Source organism: Vulpes lagopus, chromosome 12 (genome assembly GCF_018345385.1).
Source record: "Vulpes lagopus strain Blue_001 chromosome 12, ASM1834538v1, whole genome shotgun sequence".
Taxonomy (NCBI): domain Eukaryota; kingdom Metazoa; phylum Chordata; class Mammalia; order Carnivora; family Canidae; genus Vulpes; species Vulpes lagopus.
In genome coordinates, this window is record NC_054835.1 from 38,442,816 (window position 1) to 38,464,292 (window position 21,477).

The 21,477-nt window shown below is 40.3% G+C and overlaps 1 protein-coding gene across 1 annotated transcript in view; it reads right to left on the bottom strand.

Annotated features, from left to right (window-relative positions):
• Positions 1-253: 253 nt before the first annotated feature.
• The window catches only part of MED1 (mediator complex subunit 1), a 29,130-nt gene continuing 7,906 nt past the window's right edge, over positions 254-21,477 (bottom strand). The window contains exons 6-17 of the mRNA XM_041725447.1: positions 21,058-21,086; positions 18,021-18,092; positions 17,531-17,605; positions 16,782-16,855; positions 15,934-16,023; positions 14,022-14,133; positions 13,057-13,181; positions 12,677-12,795; positions 10,857-11,058; positions 8,754-8,849; positions 8,534-8,639; positions 254-5,911 (exon numbers count right to left, since the gene is read on the bottom strand). Coding sequence (XP_041581381.1) covers positions 2,659-5,911; positions 8,534-8,639; positions 8,754-8,849; positions 10,857-11,058; positions 12,677-12,795; positions 13,057-13,181; positions 14,022-14,133; positions 15,934-16,023; positions 16,782-16,855; positions 17,531-17,605; positions 18,021-18,092; positions 21,058-21,086 — 4,353 coding nt within the window. The 3' untranslated portion in view covers positions 254-2,658. The remainder of the gene's footprint in view (positions 5,912-8,533; positions 8,640-8,753; positions 8,850-10,856; positions 11,059-12,676; positions 12,796-13,056; positions 13,182-14,021; positions 14,134-15,933; positions 16,024-16,781; positions 16,856-17,530; positions 17,606-18,020; positions 18,093-21,057; positions 21,087-21,477) is intronic.

The following is a 21,477-nucleotide window of genomic DNA, read 5'->3' on the forward strand; positions in this document are numbered from 1 at the left end:
AATCTTTACAAGAGTCACTAACCTCAAGGCCGGTTTTGGCAATTATATCCTGCTTCATTTTTCCCCCATCTATAAAATACCTGTTTTAAACCACATGGATTTTGAACCTGAAATCTTCATGTACATCAGAGCAGGTTTTGACCAAGAACCCCTAACATGAAGCCAAAGACAGAAGAGGAATCAGGTCAAACTAAGAATACATTAAGACACCAGCAGCAGAAGACAGGTAGAAGTTGACTTCATGTCCTTGCAGTCTTTTGAAACAGGAGAATGAGTACACCTAGACAGGAGGGAGGTGTCCCAGGCTTGGTTATTCTGCCTCTTCTCCTCCACCCTGTGGAGAAATGCAGTGCTCCCTGGTTCTCAGGCAGGGTGAAGCAGGTTAGCCCCGGCTCCCTGTTAAGCAAGTTCAGATGCTGGGTCAGTGTGTGGGGTGTGCCCATCGACAATTCAGGGGCTTATCCTTCATCCAGATCCTAACTCGGGATTCTTTGATCTGGGATGAAGACAGAAAGAGAGAAAAAGCTTCCCAGTTTACTCATTTTGGTATCTGTTGGCTCTGCTTGGGGAAGCTGAGCCCCTGATATGTAGTACATTCCCCATAAGATTTTCCCCACCCAGAACAAACTTTAAAACCACATAACATTTTTTTTTTCTCTGCAGAAACCAATGGGATAGGATTCAAAGCTAGGTGAGAAACTTGTGAGAAATCCAACCTGGTTATATGTCTGAGAGGCTGCTACTGTATCAGCATCACAAGATAAAGCACTCTGGTATCACCTTGCCCATGTCCTCCTTAGTGTCACCCAAGACATTTGAGACTCTGATACGGTAACCGATAACTTTTCTTGCTCCACTTTGCAATGTTTCGTTTCCTACTTCTTATTACCTTGGGACACAAAAGTGGCAGAGTTGTTGAGAGCTGATGACCAGAAAAGGGAGAACACTAGAGGAAATCAGAGACAGTCAGGAAAGAACGCCAAAGCTGATTTTCCAACTCTATGCTAACTCCAACCTGCAGAAAAAGCTGAATATAGAAATCTTCTTCAATATCTGATGAAGCCACTCCATTTATTACACACACACACAAATGAATCACCTGGCTTTTTTTTTTTTTTTAATCCAGAAGAGTTGTGCTGGGGACTGTGCCCCATCCTGCTGATACAGATCCTGAATGGAATCATCAGGAATGGCACAGTGCAGGTGTCAAAATCAAAGTAAGGCCGCAGAATTTCAAGAGGACCTTCCAAATACTGAGAACTTGTGTTGCACTCAAATGGTCTCCTGGATTTCTTATTTATGAGAAGGGCTTCTTATTGATGTCCCCCAGAATCCAGACTCAGACCTATTTCCTCCAAAAAGGTCCAATTTGGTTGCTACATAGTAGCAAGGGTTTATCTTCATGCCCACCTAGCATTCCAGGCCCCCATTACTTCAAGTGAGCTTGAAATTGTTTTAAGTGAACTATGGCTGCAAATTTTTACTGTTTTATCTAAGGGAGCATACAGTGGAGTGATTGGAAGTCTGGACTCCTTCTCCATGTGATGCAGAGAAACAAGGAGCCCAGCTCTCAGGAATGGCATTAATTCTCCTACAAACAAAATGCTGGGATGTGGACTTTTGGCACATTGTGGAAATAGGAGAACTATTAATTCTGTAATGGTTTTCATGCCACTGGGTTAGGGAGGCTGTACATTAAACCTTACTGCATCTGAAAAGATGTTTATACCCCTAAAAAGCCAGCCCAGCCTTTTTTAAAGGACAAAGAGACTATAAATCAGTACCTCCCCAGGGAGGGGACTCCTAATATTCCTATGATGTCTGAACCCTATGATAAACCTCCTAAAACGAAAAATACCATTTTGGTTTTTTTACTTAACTCCAAAGGTGGGCTCTGACTGCTTGGGCTTAATGCTACAGTACCTGCACAAGCTACAGGCTCCCTATGCCAAATAAGCCTTGCTCTTTCACCTCCCATCACTTTGAACCCTGAACCTTATAGAATTAGAAACACTGTATAAAGACAAACAGATAAAGGGTTAAAATATTACAAATAAATAGCTAAGATTATCTTCCCTCCCCCAATCACTCCTAAGAAACAGACACCAAACATTACTTAAGTGTCCAAAATGACCAAAGTCCTTCATTTGCCCATGCCTCAAATGGACAACTATCCAACAAAGTGAACAACCTTCATGCAAATGCATCAAGGAATGTATTGCTTTTTCATTTGCTGCCCAGCCCTTCAAATACATGCACTAAAATGAGTTAAAACATGGCCTAAAAATGGAAAAAGGGAGAAAAAAATATATATATGAATATTTCCCACAAAACTGTTTCCCACCCTTCCCTCTCCCTATGCCCCACCCACCCCCTCCCTTTCATAAGCAAGTATTTTAACTTTTTTTTTTCTCTTTTTTTCTCTGGCAAAGGAAAAAGTGATTCTTGGTAACCAGAATCAAACCCTATGGTCTCTTTAGTAGGGTCTGGCTATGCCTTTCTAAATTCACCCAGCTCGGTGTCAAAGCTATGCCATTTAAGATTCCTAGCAGATTCTTAAACACAAAATCAGACCTGTCTGACTCACCCCTTAATGGTGGTTTGCCTATAAACTTATTAGTTTTTCTCTGGCCATTTGTGTCTTAAAAAGTTAGGTTCCTAATTGCCAATCAGGGCCACATCCATAAGATCATCATCTTCCTCCCCAATCATAAAGTCAGGGCTGAGCCTTGAGGGCCTGTCTGTAGATAAAATTGTGTTGCTTGTCATAGACAAGGACTGGTCTGAAGAAATGGGTGATTTAGACCAACTCTCTGGCTTGATGCTATGAGATTTTTTCTTGTCCCGGTCTTTGTCCCGGTCCCGGTCTCGATCTTTGTCTTTTACTTTCTTCTTTTCTTTTTTGTGCTTCTTATGCTTTTCTGTGCTATATTCTGGAAGAGGTCGGATACCATCATCTGAGCTGGGACTGTTCTGATAAGATTTCTCTGCTATGGAGGAGCCTGACTCACTTTCACTGTCCAGATTCTGGGGGGTATATGCTGGTGACTTACTATGGCTAGGAGAGCCACGCTCATGCTTTGGAGTGGAACCACTGATGAGTGGAGAGCCATAGTTTTTGGAAGAGGCCATCTGAGGTCTGAGCCCTTCTCCACTACTTTCCCCAGGTTTCTGCAAAGTCACTTTGGCTTTAATGCTGGGGGAACCCCCATCATGCTTGCTGATGATAATTTTTGCCACACCTGTGCTCCCCACATTTTTTGACTCTGAGGTCTTCTTAGACGAATCCACTGAACCCCCCGAGGTGGAAACCTTGGATTTTTCTTTATCACTTTTCTCACGCTTACCCTGGAACTCTCCTCCTGACATGTTATGTTTGGAGGACATAGGATGGCTAGAAGAATTTGTGCTCACTCCCATCTGGCCATCCATCGGGTCTTCACCTCCAGGGCCACTGGTGACAACCCCATGCTTCAGTTTATCTATGACAGCTGTTAAGGACGGCTTCTTATTTCTGCTGGGGGATTTCCCTTTGGAACTCCCGTGCTGGTTCTGAGAGGATGACATGGAAGAGCCACTTGAGGAAAAGGAAGAGGAAGATGCTGTACAAGAATTAGATGATGGGGGAGTTTTCTGAGACAATGAGCCTGAGGATCCTAACCCTGAAGATGACTTCATGCCAGTGCTTGAACTAGTTCCAGACATATGAGAACCACCAGAACCTGAACTGATGGGGGACTTGGCTTTAGAAGATGGGGGAGTCCCAGGAACAGGCTTCATTGGAGAGGCAAGCTTATCAGAGCCTCCAGGTGGCCTTGAATGAGAAGGGGATATGTTTGGTTTACTTAAAGAAGGATTCATAAGTGATGATGGCTTCCCTTGAGGTTTCATCTTGGTGCTGCTGGAGCCACTGCTCAGTCCATGCTTGGTAATGGGAGAGGAGCCTGGCTTCCCCCCAGACTGGGATGAATTTTTGGACTGACTAGATCCAGAAGACCCTTGGCTAGAATATACACTGCTACTTAACTTGGAACTTGATGAACCTTCTGATTTACTGCTTTTCATCTTGCCTGAGTTGGAAGCAGAAGATGAGGAAGAAGAGGAGGAAGAATGGCTATGGTGGCTTTTACTGCCTGAGGAAGACACAGAACCACTGCTGGTATACTGACTGTGGGATGAGGGCTTGCCCACCATCACGGTGCCTTTAGGAATCTGAATAGTGATTTTGGGAATAGGTGGTGTGGCAACACCTGGGGGAGTCTGTGATCTTCCTGAACTGCCTGGTGATTTGGATCCACCCGTACTGGTAGGTGGAGTGAAAGGTCGGTTAGAAGAACTGTGAGATGGAGACTTTCCTTCAGTGTCTGCCTTCTTCCGCTTTGGAGGCTTATCTTTGCTTTTGCCATCATTAGAAGGGGTCCGACTACGCTTCCCTGGTTTGCTATCTAATCCTGGCCCTGACAGACTACTGTTACTGGTGCCATTGCCTTCCTTTACTCGTTTTTGAGTCTTTTCTTTCCCTAAGTCCCCAGTAGTCAATAAAGGACTCTGGCTACCACTGTGATGCTCCATAAGATCTGCAGGACCTAAAGCCTTACCAGCCACTGCTATAATACTGAAATCAACTGTGTCAGCTTGGCTATTGCCTTTAAACTTAGTCTCCCCATTATCACCTCCAAGCATTGGCACCCCCAAAGTATTTAGTGCCTGAGATGCAAATCCTTTGAAATCATCATTATCTCCGCTTTGGCTGCTTTCATCAAAATATTCTTCTCCAAAACCACTTTGGCTCTGGCTGTTCAACAAATCAGGATTAAAATCTACTCCATCAGGAAAAAAATGATTGGTAGGAGAGTCACTACTAGGGCTACCAGCAGCATCTGCAATTAGGTCAGCTGGATCTGTGTACGGATTTTCATTATTATTGGTTTGAAAGACATCAGGGTCAAAGAGAGCACTCTGAGAATGCCCAGAGCTTGAAGAATCTCGAACAGGGGTGCCAATGGGTGGACAATCGTCATTAGTGCTGGGAAGCTTAGAGGCTTCTTCTGCAATGTCTGAAAGGATATCAGTTACATCTGGGCCAATGCTGTCTGAACTGGATAGTCGGACCATCCTTTGAATACTGGGTTGGGGGTGAGGTACTGGTTGCGGGTAAGTTGTTGGGGGAGTACTACACTGGCTTGGAGCTGGAGTGATGTGTGGCGTATCCAGCGTGTCTGCTGTCATGTTGACATCAAAGATAGGGTTCTGTGAGTCAACATCCATTGAAAATAGCTCCCTCTGAAAGTCATCTTCAGTCTGGTGCTTGGGTTTGTCAGGTGGTAATCTTGATGACTTCTTCTTCTTTGTCTTGTTGCTTCCCGGGCATATTTCCATCCGGGGTGAGCCGGAAGAAGAGTTCTGCCTTTCTAAAGGGCTGCTTCCATAAAGGGTTGAGAAATCCTGGGCAGGGTTATCTTTAAGAAGGTTCATGAGCATCGGGTGGTTCTTGGTGTTGCCGGCCATCGAAGAGACAGGTGGCGGCGTGTGATGAGGAGGGGTCGGACTCGAGCCAATGGTAGACCCCCCGTTCCCTGTGATTTGCAACAAACTGGTAAGAATTGGGTTCTGAGACACCTTGCTGAAGTCCTCCCCATGGCCCACCGACTCATGCCGATCTTTGATGCTCATGCTCATATTAAACAAGGTGGTAATGGGACCCCCCGGAAAGGTGTTGGTTGGTGTAGTGGTACCACTCATTGGGTTGTTGCCTGTGGTCATGCCATACCCTGGGCTGCTAGCCGGGGGCAGGTTCTTTTTCACCATGTCTTCAACTGTCTCTGCAATGAGGGACAGTGCTGGGGTGTCGGCCTGAATGGTTTCAGCTTTCCTCCGAATAGCCCTCATCGTCACAGGGATGGACATACATCTGTAAGATAAGATAGAAAAAACAAAATCAGCAATGTATTAGCTGCTGAAAGAAAACAATTTTTATTTGGGAAAACAGGCTTTAATTCTGCCTGAAATTCAGATATGCCCTCAGAGGTTTACAGTAAGGAATTTTCAGGTAAGGCAAGTAACCTGTAAGACAGAAATAGTTCTATAAAATGCTGGAGCGTTGGGCAAATTCATTCTAAAAGGAATCTGTACCAGTAGGCGATCTTAACCTCTTTTAAAGCACTACCAAAAACAAACCAACCACAAAGTCCAAATTACATGTCATACTAAACCAAAAGAAAACTGGTAATAATGAACTCAGTAAGAAAATGCCCTCCTGGGGCACCTGGGTGGCTCAGGTGGTTAAGCATCTGCCTTCAGCTCAGGTCATGATCCCAGGGTCCTGGGATCGAGCCCCGCATCAGCTCCCTGCTCAGAGGGGAGTCTGCTTCTCCCTCTCCCTCTGCCCATCCCCCACCACCTTGTTCATGCTTGCTCTGTCACTCTCTCAAATAAATAAAATCTTAAAAAAAAAAAAAAGCCCTCCTTTTAGGACTTCACATGTGATTAATGGGATATAATATTTACCCTAATTAATGAACCACTAGAAAAAGCTCTTGAACCATCAAGTTCTAAACCTTAATGGCAAAACAAATAATAATAATAATAATAAAAAATAAACCTTAATGGCGGGACACCTGCGTGGCTCAGTGGTTTAGTGCCTGCCTTTGGCCCAGGGCATGATCCTGGAGTCCCGGGATCGAGTCCCACATTGGGCTCCCTGCATGGAGCCTGCTTCTCCTCTGTCTGTGTCTCTGCCTCTCTTTCTGTGTGTCTCATGAATAAATAAACTCTTTAAAAAATAAAATAAAACAAAAATAAACCCTAATGGCTTAGAGCATCCCAAAGCTATATTGTGAAAGATGCTATTATTGCTCTAAAATCTTTATTATTTTTTTAAATGGTTTATTTATTTACATATGATATATATAGAGAGAGAGAGGCAGAGACACAGGAGGAGGGAGAATCAGGCTCCATGCCGGGAGCCCAACTCAGAACTCGATCCCGGGACTCCAGGATCGTGCCTGGGCCAAAGGCAAGCGCTAAACCACTGAGCCACCCAAGAATCCCCTACAATCTTTATTATTTTAAAGCAAAGCACTTTTTATCTTATAGATAAGTTTAAAAACGTATTTTCAAAAACACTTTGCTCTAGAACATTTTAGCAACTTTTCTTAAAGTGACCAAAATAGTAGTATTTTAGGATTTTGAAGATCACATGGTTTTTGTCCAACTATTCTGCCATTTTAGCTCGAAAGGCACCACAGACAATATATAGGGGTGTCTGAGTGGCTCAGTCGGTTAAGTGTCCCAATTCTTGATTTTACCTCAGGTCATGATCTCAGTGTACTGAGATCAAGCCCCACATCAGGCTTCCCACTCAGTAGAGAGTCTGCTTAGAATTCTCTCTCCTTCTAACCCCCACCCCACCCCTCAAATTCTCTCTAAAAAAATAAATCTTTAAAAAAAAAAAAGGAGACAACATATAAATGAACAAACATAGCTGTGTTCCAATAAAATTTATTTACAAAACAGGCCACAAGCATCAGCTCTAGAAAAATCTCAAAATTACATATTAATGTTTCTGGGAAGCTGACTAGCTTAAAGTATCTTCCAACATGCCACCATTTGATATATTACATATGTTAAAAAGTGATGCAGTAGATAAGTGAAAAAAAAAAATCTAGGGGCACCTGGGTGGCTCAGTCGGCTAAGCATCAGTCTTTAGCTCAGGTCATGATCCCAGACTCTTGGGATCAATACCCATGTCAGGCTCCCTGCTCAGTGGGTAGTCTGCTTCTCCCCCACTCCTTCTGGCTGTCCCCCTGGCTCCTTCTCTTTCTGCCTCTCTATCTCACTCTCTTTCTCAAATAAATAAATAAAATCTTAAAAAAAAAAATCTACATCTTATTTCAGGTATTTCCCTCCTAAAAGAATCCTAATACCAACCTAAAGTTACTCTACCTTACTTCCTATTACTCTCATGATGGTATTTAAAAAACTAAAGCTTGAGCAGCCCAGGTGGCTCAGTGGTTTAGCGCCACCTTCAGCCCAGAGCCTGATCCTAGAGACCCAGGATCGAGTCCCACATCAGGCTCCCTGCATGGAGCCTGCTTCTCCCTCCGCCTGTGTCTCTGCCTATGTCTCTCATGAATAAATAAAAAAAAACCTTAAAAAAAAATACAAATAAAAAACTAAAGCTCACATTGCTTTTGAATCCCAAAGCAGAGAAAGGTGAATTCAAAACAGTGACTACATGCTTCCCTCCTGGGCAGCCCCAGTGGCGCAGCGGTTTGGCGCTGCCTACAGCCTGGGGTGTGATCCTGGAGAGCCGGGATCGAGTCCCACATTGGGTTCTCAGCGTGGAGCCTGCTTCTCCCTCTGCCTGTGTCTCTGCCTCTCTCTCTGTGTCTATGAATAAATAAATAAAATCTTTAAAAAAATAAAAAATAAATAAATGCTTCCCTCCTAAATTTCCATTCACTTTAATACTGAAAACAGTGTTTCTTATACCCCTCTAAATGGGACTCTGATGGAAAAGAGCCAGTGCTACCTTTGAACAACTTTGGCAATGAAGTCATCTGTGCAGATGAGTGCATCTGACAGCCCCTTGTACAGTTTACAGCTCACATGTGTTGAGTCCTGCACATCCATTACCACTGAAAGACAAAACATATAGGAGTTGAGAGAAATTCAGCTTCTGACTTTTCAAAAAGAAGATAAAGAGCCCAAACTCCTGCCCTAAGAAAAGAGCTAGCCCCCTCAAAACTCACCACACACCAGGGAGTCATTCACAGGGTGCTGAAAAGATACGCTAAAACGGGACTCTGAGAGAGGACACACTTCAAATTGGAGGAGCCCAGGAGAATCTAAAAGGCAAAGAAAAATATCATAAAATAATAAAATATAAGACTAAATCCTAATAAATAATAATCCCTAAGTATACAGAACGTCATTCTCAGTCTCCTTAGAAACTAAATCCTATACATTTTTTACATGCAAAACTACTATATCAATCACAGGTGATAGAATGAATACGATTCCAAAAAATATGTCAGCTTGTTATAAATATTCCAAACAAATAAGTAACTAAACTTCCACTTTCTAAAATGAAGGCCATTTAATCCCTAAATTGTTAAAAACCTTGACAGATACAAATGTCTTGCCTTGAAAGTGAATTCTGAAAATAAACGTAGCCAAGAATTTTTTATTCTATTTGATAAGAAGACCTCCAGAATCACTGCCATAAACCCTGCTTTCTATCAGTGTTTGCAGAGGTTAGTTATATGGCCCATAGTTTGGTAAATATGGATGTAGGGGCTATAATCTAAAATGATATCCTTAAGGCAACTGGGTGACTCAGTTGGTTAAGCAGCTGACTCTTGATTTCAGCTCAGGTCATGATCTCAGAGTCCTAGGATCAAGCCCCGAGTCAGGCTCCATCCTCAGCAGGAAGTCCTGCTTGAGAAGTCTCTCTCCCTCTCACCCTGCTTGCATTCTAAAGTAAATATGTAAATCTTTAAATAAATAAAATTATATTCTTATGTCAATACACATATATCTAACTATCATCATAAGTTCCTAAGCCAAATACACTGGCAGCCCCGAGACAAGGATCACATACTTTCTTGCGGGAAAGCACACATCTCTGCAGGACTAACTCTGTGACTATCTTACAAAAACTAATTTTCAGGGATGCCTGGGTGGCTCGAAGGTTGAGCTTGACTTGGGCTCAGGGTGTGATCCTGGAATCCTGGGATCGAATCCCACACTTGGCTCCCTGCATGGAGCCTGCTTCTCCCTCTGCCTGTGTCTCTGCTTCTCTGTGTCTCGAATGAATGAATGAATGATTGTAAATAAATAAATAATATTAAATTTACAAATAAATGTAAATAAATAAATAAATAAATGATCTTAAAAAAAAAAAACAACTAATTTTCAGATGCTCTGAAACTACTTGGAAAATTCTCCCAGGATTCAAGTACACGAAATAGAAGGGCCATAAGCACACTTGCACATGCTCTGTGTCATTACTGTAACTCTAAAATTTCTCATTTCTAAAGCAGTTCTTATTCCAAAAAAGGTTATCTCCTGATTTACCTTCCTTGTTTCATTTTGCCTGCCATTCATACATCTCTATTACTGAAGCGTTTTACTATTAAGGTAAAAAAATTAACTGCAGTTAATTAGAGTTGCCAAAATTCTCATCAGGATTTTAACAGCAAACTGTGTTTGAAAAATATCAGCATTCCAGAATCCAGGGAGAAAAAAAAAGGTCATGGGTCTTACTCCCTTTTAAGTTACATGCTTAAGTTCCCCAAAGAATAGGGACAGGAAACATATTCAGGCAAGACTAAAAGCTAGGAAGCATTGTCCTAACAACCTAAAATGTAGATCTCAAGGAATAGTCTCTGGGACACATGGCAGAGCATATGACTCTTGGTCTCAGGGTTGTGAATTACAGCTGCACTGCGTGTAGAGATTATTTAAAAAAAAAAAAAAAAAATCTCTTCCCACAGCATCCCTTCTACCTTCTATAAGGCTCAGGCACTTAGATACCTAATTATATCACTGTATGCAGAAAAAGAGTAAGTCCATTGCAAAAAACAGTGGTTTCCAAATCCCAATTTATGGATTGGTTCCATCATAATTATATGTGGAGCTTAAACTAGATTCCCAACTCCTCCCCACTGAGATTCTAATTCAGTTCACTTGTGAATGGAAACCAGTTATAAAAATTCTACAGGTAAAAAGAAAAAAAACACACACACAAAAAACAAAACTCTGCAGGTGATATGCTAAGCCACCAAATTAGAGAACCAGGAGAGCAAACAGTTTTCATTTGCCAGTAAGTATATCAAGAGGAAAGGCAGTACCTTCTTTCAGAATAGTTCTTTTGACACAACTTCCTATTAGGGTGTTATAGGCCACTTGATGTCTGATCAGATTTAAGATAAGAGGAACTCGGCCAGGGTGCTGAAAGGTGATTTTGCTAACTAGGGTTCCCTGTAGACTTCGGCCATCTGGAAGAGGAGCATCCTTGTTGAGGAAATAGCAGTGCTGCTGACCTGGAAGAGCCTGGGCAAAAAGAACAAAGCAAATGAACACTATCAACTCAAAAAGCAAATGAACACTATCAACTCACCCAACATACTCCAACCACAAAATAACCTGGTAAAAACCCCTACTCCTCAAAAATCAGCAGCAGTTTCTCATTGGACAATAAAATTCCACAGTGAATTCTTTGGTCAGCTAATGTTATAAATGCCAATTACTCACTTGGCTGAAAAGACCTCTCTTCTATAAATGTTCTATTAGTGGTTTCTTAACATAGCTAACAAAAATTACCTCAGAAATCTGTATAAAAGAGGTTCCTGAACCCTAAGTGCAAAATCCGTATTTTTTAAAAATTTTTTATTTATTTTTATTTATTTATTCATCATGAGAGACAGAAAGAGACAGAGACACAGGCAGAGGGAGAAGCAAGCTCCATGCAGGGAGCCTGATGTGGGACCCGATCCCGGGACTCCAGGATCACGCCCTGAACTGAAGGCAGACGCTCAACCGCTGAGCCACCCAGGGATCCCCCAAAATCCGTATTTTTAATAAAACACTCTGTATAATATAATTGCAATACAGAATTTGGGAACTACTACTTTAGTCTAGACCATCCTCAAACATTCAAATAAATTCAAGTCCAGATGAGGTTTTAGACCTTCCTTAATTTATTCATTCTAGCACTTTCTTCTCTGTATGTACTTAAAGGATTTTGTCAGATTATAAGCTCATTACACTTGAAAGAATGAAACATTAATGGGCAGCCCCGGTGGCTCAGCGGTTTAGCACTGCCTTCAGCCCAGGACGAGATCCTGGAGACCCAGATCAAGTCTCACGTCAGGCTCCCTGCATGGAGCCTACTTCTCCCTCTGCCTGGGTCTCTGTCTCTCTCATGAATAAATAAATAAAATATTAAAAAAAAAAAAAGAAAGAAAAAAAAACATTAAGAATTCTTAACGTCGGGCAACCCAGGTGGCTCAGCGGTTTAACGCCACCTTTGGCCCAGGGCGTGATCCTAGAGGTCCCACATCGGGCTCCCTGCATGGAGCCTGCTTCTCCCCCTGTGTCTCTGCCTCTTTCTCTGTCTCTAATGAATAAATAAATAAAATCTTAAAAAAAAAAAAAAACCCTTAACGTCTGGGACGCCTGGGTGGCTCAGTGGTTGAGTGTCTGCCTTGGCTCAGGATGTGATCTGGGATCCGGGATCAAGTTCCACATTGGGCTCCCTGCAGGGAACCTGCTTCTCCCTCTGCCTATGTCTCTGCCTCTCTGCCTCTCTCTCTCTCTCTCTGTCTCATGAATAAATAAAATCTTTTTAAGAAAAAAAAAAGGAAAAAAAATGGGAAAAAAAAGAATTCTTAACATCTACTTAGAAGCTTATAAAGTTCAGAATACCATTAAGAGACTTCATCTGAAATTTTGGCCATGAAAATTTATACATTGTTATTTCCTGACTTGGAAGCTCATGCTCTTTTTCTTCAGTATGTTTCAGAAATTTCTGTAATTTCCTGCCTGAATGAGAAACTAGGATATGATCCAGTAGTCCAAAAGAATGTTCCTGACCTCCGTAATCCTATAAAGGAAGATTCTGATCTCGGGTTCAAATATAACCTACGACAATCTATGGGGCCTTACTTACAGCATAAAATCGCATGTTGTGATTCAAAGGTATGGGGTCAGGGTCCTTTGACAGCTCAAACTGAGTGATCAGTTCATAGAGGGGTACATAAGTTGGTTGAGTTTCAAACAATGGAATTCCTGGAAAAATAAGAATCAACATAATGATCACAATAACATCAAAATGTTGACAGCTCAGTTTTCCCTTCATGACTTCTATTTCTTTCACCCATTTATTGAAAAAGTACTTACTAAGCACTTACTAATATAAAACATCATGACATTTATACCCATCAGTACTTTTTCGAGGCCTGCAAGACTGAAGAGGTCTAAGATCATCTGAATTTGAAGTTTGTTTTTCACATTTTTAACAAGAATTAATGCTTGATGCTTAAAACTCACCTGTGCAGTTCTGAAGTTTCTGAACAAATGCTCTAGATACTGGGATTGGCTGGGGAAATTTCAAGAAGAAACAGGCAGGAAGATCAACACTGTTGGCACTGGTGATTGAGGAGAAGGAGGGGGTCCTTCAAAAAAAAAAAAGAAGAAGGGGGTGGGTTGGATTTTGACTTGATATAAAAATGAAAAATCTAAACATCCATTCTAAGACATGTCCATATCATTTAACAAAAGCCTATCAAAAGTTTACTCTTTGGGGGCATCAGTCAGTAGAGCATTCAACTCTTGATCTTGGGATTGAGTTTGAGCCCCATATTAGGTGTAGAGATTAAATGTTTTTTAAAAGTTCACTTTTGGGGAGCTTAGGTGGCTTAATCGGTTGAGCATCTGACTCTGGATGGCTCACTTAAGCATCTGACTCTTGATTTCAGCTCAGGTCATGATCTCAGGGTTGTGGATCAATCTCCATATTCAGCGCAGTCTACTTGTCCCTCTTCCTCTGTTCCTCTCTCCTGCTCTCATACACATGTGCACTCTCTCAAATAAATAAATGATAAATCTTTTTTAAAAAGTTCATTCTTTCAACTTTCTTCCCCCAGTTTCAAAACATCCTATTTATTAACCCTTAAGTATTTAATCAAGCATCTATCTTGAGCTTGAGCTATTATCTGGAACACCAAATCAATATAAGTCCCATGATCAACATAAGAAAAAAAAGAACCAGTCAATAAACCAGTGGATTTAGTATACTTCTTCTCTTTCTCTCTCAGGATAGACAATGTGTTCTGTGTGTTCAGAGAAGAACATTCAAATTGATATTGAAGAGAGAAATTAAATGAATTTTTTAAAAAAGCCAATCTCCAAAAAGTCAAGTGAGAAAAGAGGCAAGTGAAAGTAATAACTTGTTTCATACTGGCTTGAAGCTGAAAAAAATGAATTTTGCTATGCTAGAATTGTATTTAACTTACCATTTGTTGTCAACTGGATGTGACCCCATAATTAATGGTGCAATTGGGAGTTTATACATAGCAGATGTTCCTTCAATTGTCACTGATGCGTTCATGCCCAATGATCGAGGAACTGAGAAAAGGAAAGAAAAAAGGTATTCTCCCCAAAGTAACACAGATTAATAAGGATCTTAACATTTAAAAACAAAAAACAGGCTTAACTTCTGCATAATTTGTCTGCCATAATTTGTCAGATACTGTAATACCTATATGACTTAGAAATGCGAGAAGTATCTTCTACAACCTATATTTCTGTCAGTAAGTAAAGCAAAATATAAGAAACAATGCAGTCCAAAGAAAAAAAAAAATTTAAAGACTCATTACCAACATTTATTTTCTCCAATTCCAGAATACATTTAAATAGTATTATGATTATAGAACAGTCAACGACTAAAGTTATAAGGGGACCAAATGAGGTATTAGGCCATTTCCCACTGTTTTAGTGTATTAAAATGCAAATATAGGGGTTTGTGGGTGGCTCAGATTCTTGATCTCATCTAAGGTCTTGATCTCAGGGTTGTGAGTTCAAACTTCATGTTGGGCTTTCTCATTCTTCTAATGAGAAAAAAAATTTTTTTAAATGTAAACAGAGGGGGGATCCCTGGGTGGCTCAGCGGTTTAGCGTCTGCCTTTGCCCCAGGGCCTGATCCTGGGAGACCCGGGATCGAGTCCCGCATCGGGCTCCCTGCATGGAGCCTGCTTCTCCCTCTGCCTATGTCTCTGCCTCTCTCTCTCTTTCTGTGTGTGTCTCTCATGAATAAATAAAATCTAAAAAAAAAAAAAAAAAAAAAAAATGCAAACAGAGGGACGTCTGGGTGGCTCAGCAGTTTAGCACCTGCCTTTAGCCCAGGGCGTGATCCTGGAGTCCCAGGATCGAGTCCCACATCAGGCTCCCTGCATGGAGCCTGCGTCTCCCTCTGCCTGTGTCTCTGCCTCTCGTTCTCCATGTCTCTCAAGAATAAACAGATAAAGGGATCCCTGGGTGGCGCAGCAGTTTAGAGCCTGCCTTTGGCCCAGGGCGCGATCCTAGAGACCCGGGATCGAATCCCACGTCAGGCTCCCGTTGCATGGAGCCTGCTTCTCCCTCTGCCTGTGTCTCTGCCTCTCTCTCTCTCTCATTAAAAAAAAAATATATATATATATATATATGTATATATATATATAAAGAATAAACAGATAAAATCTTAAAAAAATGCAAATAGGAAATAACATCCATTATTGTATTCTTTAGTAAGTTGGCTAATCTCTTCACCTTTAAAGTAATAATTAAAGGGGATTATTTTAGGTCAAATGGTTTATACCTTTTCATTAATTCATTTACTCCAGTGTAACACCAAATCAATACAAGTCCCATGATCAACATAAGAAAAAAAAAAGAACCAGTCAATAAACCAGTGGATTTAGTATAGTTCTTCTCTTTCTCTCTCAGGATAGACGATGTGTTCAAAAGCACCTATTAAGCTTTATATTATTATGTATGTGTATGTACACATGTATCTGTACTTAAGAGTATTTGTGTGTGTGTGTCTCAGATTCAAACTCTTGATAGAAACAGCAAACTTTCGGGGCAGCCTGGGTGGCTCAGTGGTTTAGTGCTGCCTTCAGCCCAGGGCCTGATTGTGAAGACCTGGGATCGAGTCCCATGTCAGGCTCCCTGCATGGAGCCTGCTTCTCCCTCTGCCTGTCTCTTTGTTTCTCTCTCTCTCTCATGAATAAATAAATAAAATCTTAAAAAAAAAAAAAAAAAAAACCAGCAAACTTTGGTAGAAAGTAGCAAATCAGGAAATACACAACCAGGCTTGGACATTCAAATTATTTTAAATATTCTTAAAACATTGAAGAAAACCTTCAATTGCTTTTCAGTTAGTCTTACCATTATTCTCATGCAAAATGATGGGAGATGTAGTCTTATCATCCAGCAGGTCAGAAGGAGAGGCATAGTACTTCAAGTTCATTAAATGACCTACGAAAAATAAAACATCACTATTTTTATCAAATAAAGAAAAACATTCCAATTTCTACAAAACTATATACGAAAAAATAGTTTCACAGATTAGAGGACTTATGCTCCAAAACAATTTATGAAATATGATGGAAGAAGAAGTACTGATTCTAGTAGCAACAATTTACTTTGCAATTTAAAAATGTAAGTGGGGGAAGGCAGGTATTAACACTTTAGAAACCATTTAAAAATACACAAGTGACTGCTAATTTTCTCCCTCTGCCTATAAATCCAAGGTAAAAAAATTAATGATTTGACCCCTTAACTAAAACAAAACATTTTTCCGGATGCCTAGATGGCTCAGTCAGTTAAGCAACTGACTCTTGATTTCAGCTCAGCTCATGATCTTGGCTCCATGCTCCACAGGGAGTCTGCTGAAGATTCTCTCTCTCCCTCTGCCCCTTCCCCTACATACATGCACTCTGAGACTCGCTGGCTCACTCTCTCTCTCTCTCAAATACATAAATCTTTTTAAAAACAAAATAAATAAATAGGGTGCCTGGGTGGCTCAGATGGTTAAGCGTCTGCCTTCAGCTCAGCTCATGATCCCCAGGTCCTGAGATCAAGCCCCACATCGGACTCCCTGCTCAGCAGGGAGTCTGCTTCTCCGTCTCCCTCTTCCTGCCCCCTGCTTGCACATGCACTCTCTCTAATGAATAAAATCTTTAAAAATAAATAAAATAAAAATTTTTCTAAGTAAGCAAAGTAGGATCACATACCCCCACTTCTTGGAGTAAGATAGCCAACACTTCCATGAAGAATCTTATCCAAGGGACCAGCATTGGTTGCTTTCCTGTGAGACAAATAATCTATGTTTGCTTGTATTAAAGCCCGGAAGGTATCAGTGCACAATGTGCTAAAGAGAAGCTGTTAAAAGTCTTAGAATAGTATTGTAATGACTTGTCTTGTAACTGGGCATATACCAATTGTATTTCACTTCCAAGGTAGAGATTTTTTACAAGTATAAACCAGTAATATGGTGAACAAAAATTACAACTAGACTATTATTTATCAGATATAAGGCCAGGTTTGACAAGTTTTCCAATAAAACTGATGGAATAGGGGATCCCTGGGTGGCTCAGTGGTTTGGCGCCTGCCTTTGGCCCAGGGCGTGATCCTGGAGTCCCGGGATCGAGTCCCACAACGGGCTCCCGGCATGGAGCCTGCTTCTCCCTCCTCCTGTGTCTCTGTGCCTCTCTCTCTCTCTCTCTCTATCATAAATAAATAAATCTTTAAAAAAATAAATAAAACTGATGGAATACCAACCAACGACTCAGACATATTGAGAAAATGGAATGCAATCATTTGGGAACTAAAAGGAGATGGATAAGATATATGATATAGACAAAATACATAAAAATATGCACCTTAAATATAATACAGAACCCTAGTAACCCCCTAGATGAAAAGTTTTAAGAACAAAGTATCCAGAAGGCTCATATAGAATTGATACCTTAGCCAGTCTTACCAATACATAACTGCCATTTTAGATAGATCCTGTTCTAAGGATTGGAGAGCCAAGTACATTTTAGTCTTCAGTTTGCTAGAAAGTAGATGAAGAGAACAAGAGTTAAAAAGTTGAAAAATACACACATACAAAAATTTACACAGCCTAGTGGGCAATTCTGTTTGAAAGAGCCAAGCTAATTAAGAGAATCCCAGGTAGGTTAAAAATAAAAATAATGAGCCAGTTCCACAACAGCTAATTTTTTTTCAGCTTAAAAATCAATGTGTTAAAGACATCTCAAGGATTATAGTCTCATTTAGCATTATATCCATTAACATAGATATTATTTATTTAAAATACCTTCAAAAGATATAAATTGGAAGCTATAGGTTGTCAGTATAAGAAGAAATCACAAAATAGGGCAGAAGACTTGGCAACTTTCTAAGCACAAGATGGTTTACAACTAAACTGATTTTTCCAACAAAAGCAAAAAAAATTAAAAAATACTTACTTGTCCCCTGGAAGGTTATAAAGATTAACAAGACCCTTAAGGTGCTTAGAAAATTCATCAAAATTTTTTTCCCTATAAGGAGTTCAGGGGAGAGGGAAGAGAATAAAACATACAATTATTACTCAGCTTAATGCAAAGTACCAAATATCATGGCAATATAAAACTAATTTTAATAATTTGCTTTACTCTTTTTTTCCCCCAAAGTTTTCTAGAATTAGTCAAAAGTAGCGAAAGAAAATGTTTTCCTAGGGCAGCCCCGGTGGCTCAGCAGTTTAGCACCGCCTTCAGCCCAGGGCCTGATCCTGGAGACCTGGGATCGAGTCCCACGTCGGGCTCCCTGCATGGTGCCTACTTCTCCCACTGCCTGTGTCTCTGCCTCTCTCTCTCTCTCTCTCTCTCTCTGTCTCATGAATAAATAAATAAAATTAAAAAAAAAAAAGAAAGAAAATGTTTTCCTTTCTTTACCCCATTTATCTGGAGAAGGTGCTCATAAGTATGATAAAAGATAGTCAAAAAAGACCTAATAATTCATATACTCCAATAATTTGATCCTAAGTGATAAGACTTGGCTTAAATAAAAACACTTTCTTTTCCTCTTAATATGTAACTGAGATGACTGGATGTCACGAGGAAAATAAACTTTTGATTGGAGAGGAAATACAAGTAAATAAATTGGGAATATAGAACACTGCCATGTATGTATATGACAACCTAAGAGCAGAGAGGAAAATGAACACTAGGAGACAGAGGGGAGACCTAGAGAAAGTAAGAGGAGTACTGTGGAGGCAAATGACAATTCTACAGTGTTCCTATGACTGGACTTGCCCCAGGAAAAAGAAACTACTACCTAGACCCCTCGCTTCCTAAAACCCATTATTCAGGCTTGGATTCTTAGTCAACTGAGTTATGTGGGCTGGCTCAAGAATCCAACAGAACTCAACAATTCTAATTATCTTTATCTTTTTTCAAACTTAAAAAAAAAAAAATGTCTCTTGAAAGCTAAATTGCCCTAACAATGTCAGATATTTGGTCAGGCATATACTAAGCAGATATTGAACACTTACTGCCCAAAATGCCATGAAGACAGTAAAAAGGGCAGCCCCAGTGGCCCAGCGGTTTAGTGCCGCCTTCAGCCCAGGGCGTGATCCTGGAGACCCGGGATCAAGTCCCGTGTCGGGCTCCCTGCAGGGAGCCTGCTTCTCCCTCTGCCTGTGTCTCTGCCTGCCCCTCTCTCTCTCTCTCTCTCTCTTGTGAATAAGTAAATAAATATATATTAAAAAAAAAAAAAAACACAAGAGCAACAACCAAAATACCCCTTACCTTAAGATCACCATCTATACAAAGTGACTACAAATAGCATGTAAAGGCTAATACTCTTTCTGAGCTTCTCACTTCAAAGTAAGCTTACAAGTTAACTTTAAAACACCACCGGTTCGTAAATTGGTGGTCTCCTACTCTAGATTAGAACCAGAAATACTGGCTTTCTGGACTATTCTAGCAACACACTTTTGCTAGACTTAATTGATTCAATTAAGTCATAAAAAATGCTATTTTCATATTGCATTGCAGTTTTTAAAAGGTGGTTCAAATTTGGTGCTTTGGTTAAGAATACATTAAAATGATCACTGCAAAGTCTGAGTATAAAACTTTCCTCAAAAAAAAAATTAAAAAAATAAAAATAAATAAAAACTTTCCTCAATATTAACATCTTAAGACACTTCCATGAAGTATCTGAGAACTTTGCTATATTTAAGACACAAAATTAATGTAATGACTTTCTCAAAATCCCAGAAAGTAAATTTTCACTCAATTTAAAAGAAAAGGATAATCCAGAGGGAAATGCCATCAACTGCTAAGAAACTCTTTTTAAATCTAGCATTTTTACTATGATGGGAGTTTATTACATAAATACCTTAAATGTAAAACAATTTTTCTCAAAGTGAATAAAAGTTCTTTCCATGTATAGACTCAAGTTTCTCAACCCTTATCTGATTTAATAATTCTTTTTTTTTTTAAATTGATGGGTTTTTTTTTTTTTAAATTTTTATTTATATATGATAGTCACAGAGAGAGAAAGAGGCAGAGACACAGGCAGAGGGAGAAGCAGGCTCCATGCACCGGGAGCCTGACGTGGGATTCGATCCCGGGTCTCCAGGATCGCGCCCTGGGCCAAAGGCAGGCGCCAAACCGCTGCACCACCCAGGGATCCCTAATAATTAAGTTCTATTTATTTTTGTTGCACACAGAATTCTTGAAGCTAGGTCAGTAGTTTTCAACCAGGAATGATTTTGCCCTCCAGGGAACATGTGATGATATCTAGAAATATTTTTGATTGTCATGGGTCAGGAAATACTGACTAGTGGGGAGAGATCAAGGATGCAGTTAAACATCCTACAGTGCACAGGGCAGCCCCCTAGAGCAAAGGATTTTCCAATCCAAACTGTCAATACTACTAAGATTGAGAAATCCTGGGATAGATGGAATAGGTTAAAAAGCCAAGCTAAGTCAATTCTGGAACAAATACAGATGCTGAAAATCCTGATCCAAGAAAAATATGTTCCTCAGAAGAGTAACTTTTTTTTTTTAATGATTTTATTTATTTATTCATGAGATATAGAAGCAGAGATACAGGCAGAGGGACAAGCAGGCTCCCCACAGAGAGCCTGATGCGGGACTCAATCCTAGGACCCCAGGACATGACTTGAGCCAAAAACAGCCACTCAACCACTAAGCCACTCAGGCGTCCTCAGGAGAGTAACTTCTGACCAACCTCAAGACTGACTTATGGGGGTGTCTGGGTGGCCCAGTCGGCTAATCGTCTGCCTTCGGCTCAGGTCATGATCTCAGGGTCCTGGAATCAAGCCCCACATCAGGCTCCCCATTTAGTGGGGAGCCCACTTCTCCCTCTGCCAATCCCCCTACTTGTGCTGTCAAGTAAATAAATAAAATCTTTAAAAAAAAACAAAACAAAAAAAAACAAGCCTAGCTATAAAGAATTGTGTGCCAGTATCAGGGTATATAAATATCATTTGCTTACCTTAGCTGCTGTACAAGTTCTGGACAGCTCTGAAATTAAAGAAATCACATTAAAACTTTAAACTACTTTAAGGCCTCTGAAAACATCAAAAATTTTTCTCTTGTGTTAAGAGCACATGCTTTATAATAAAAACATTAAAACTACAAAAAATCCTTACATTAAAATATCAAAAAGCATCTTCTTCCTACTTAATAAACCATGGGGTTGAGGTGGGAAATTAAATCTCAAAATATAAAATAATTTATAAAGGAATCAACTTTCAGGAGCTTGTTTGAAACATTAAGACTTCTCTTTAATGCCATCTGTGGAGTCCATATTCAATTGTCTGTTTACAAATATTAAATGTTCATCTCTATTACAGGATTTTTCAGAGACGTTAGCTATGTATAAGATTATCTGTCCTTGATTATTAGCTCTTTG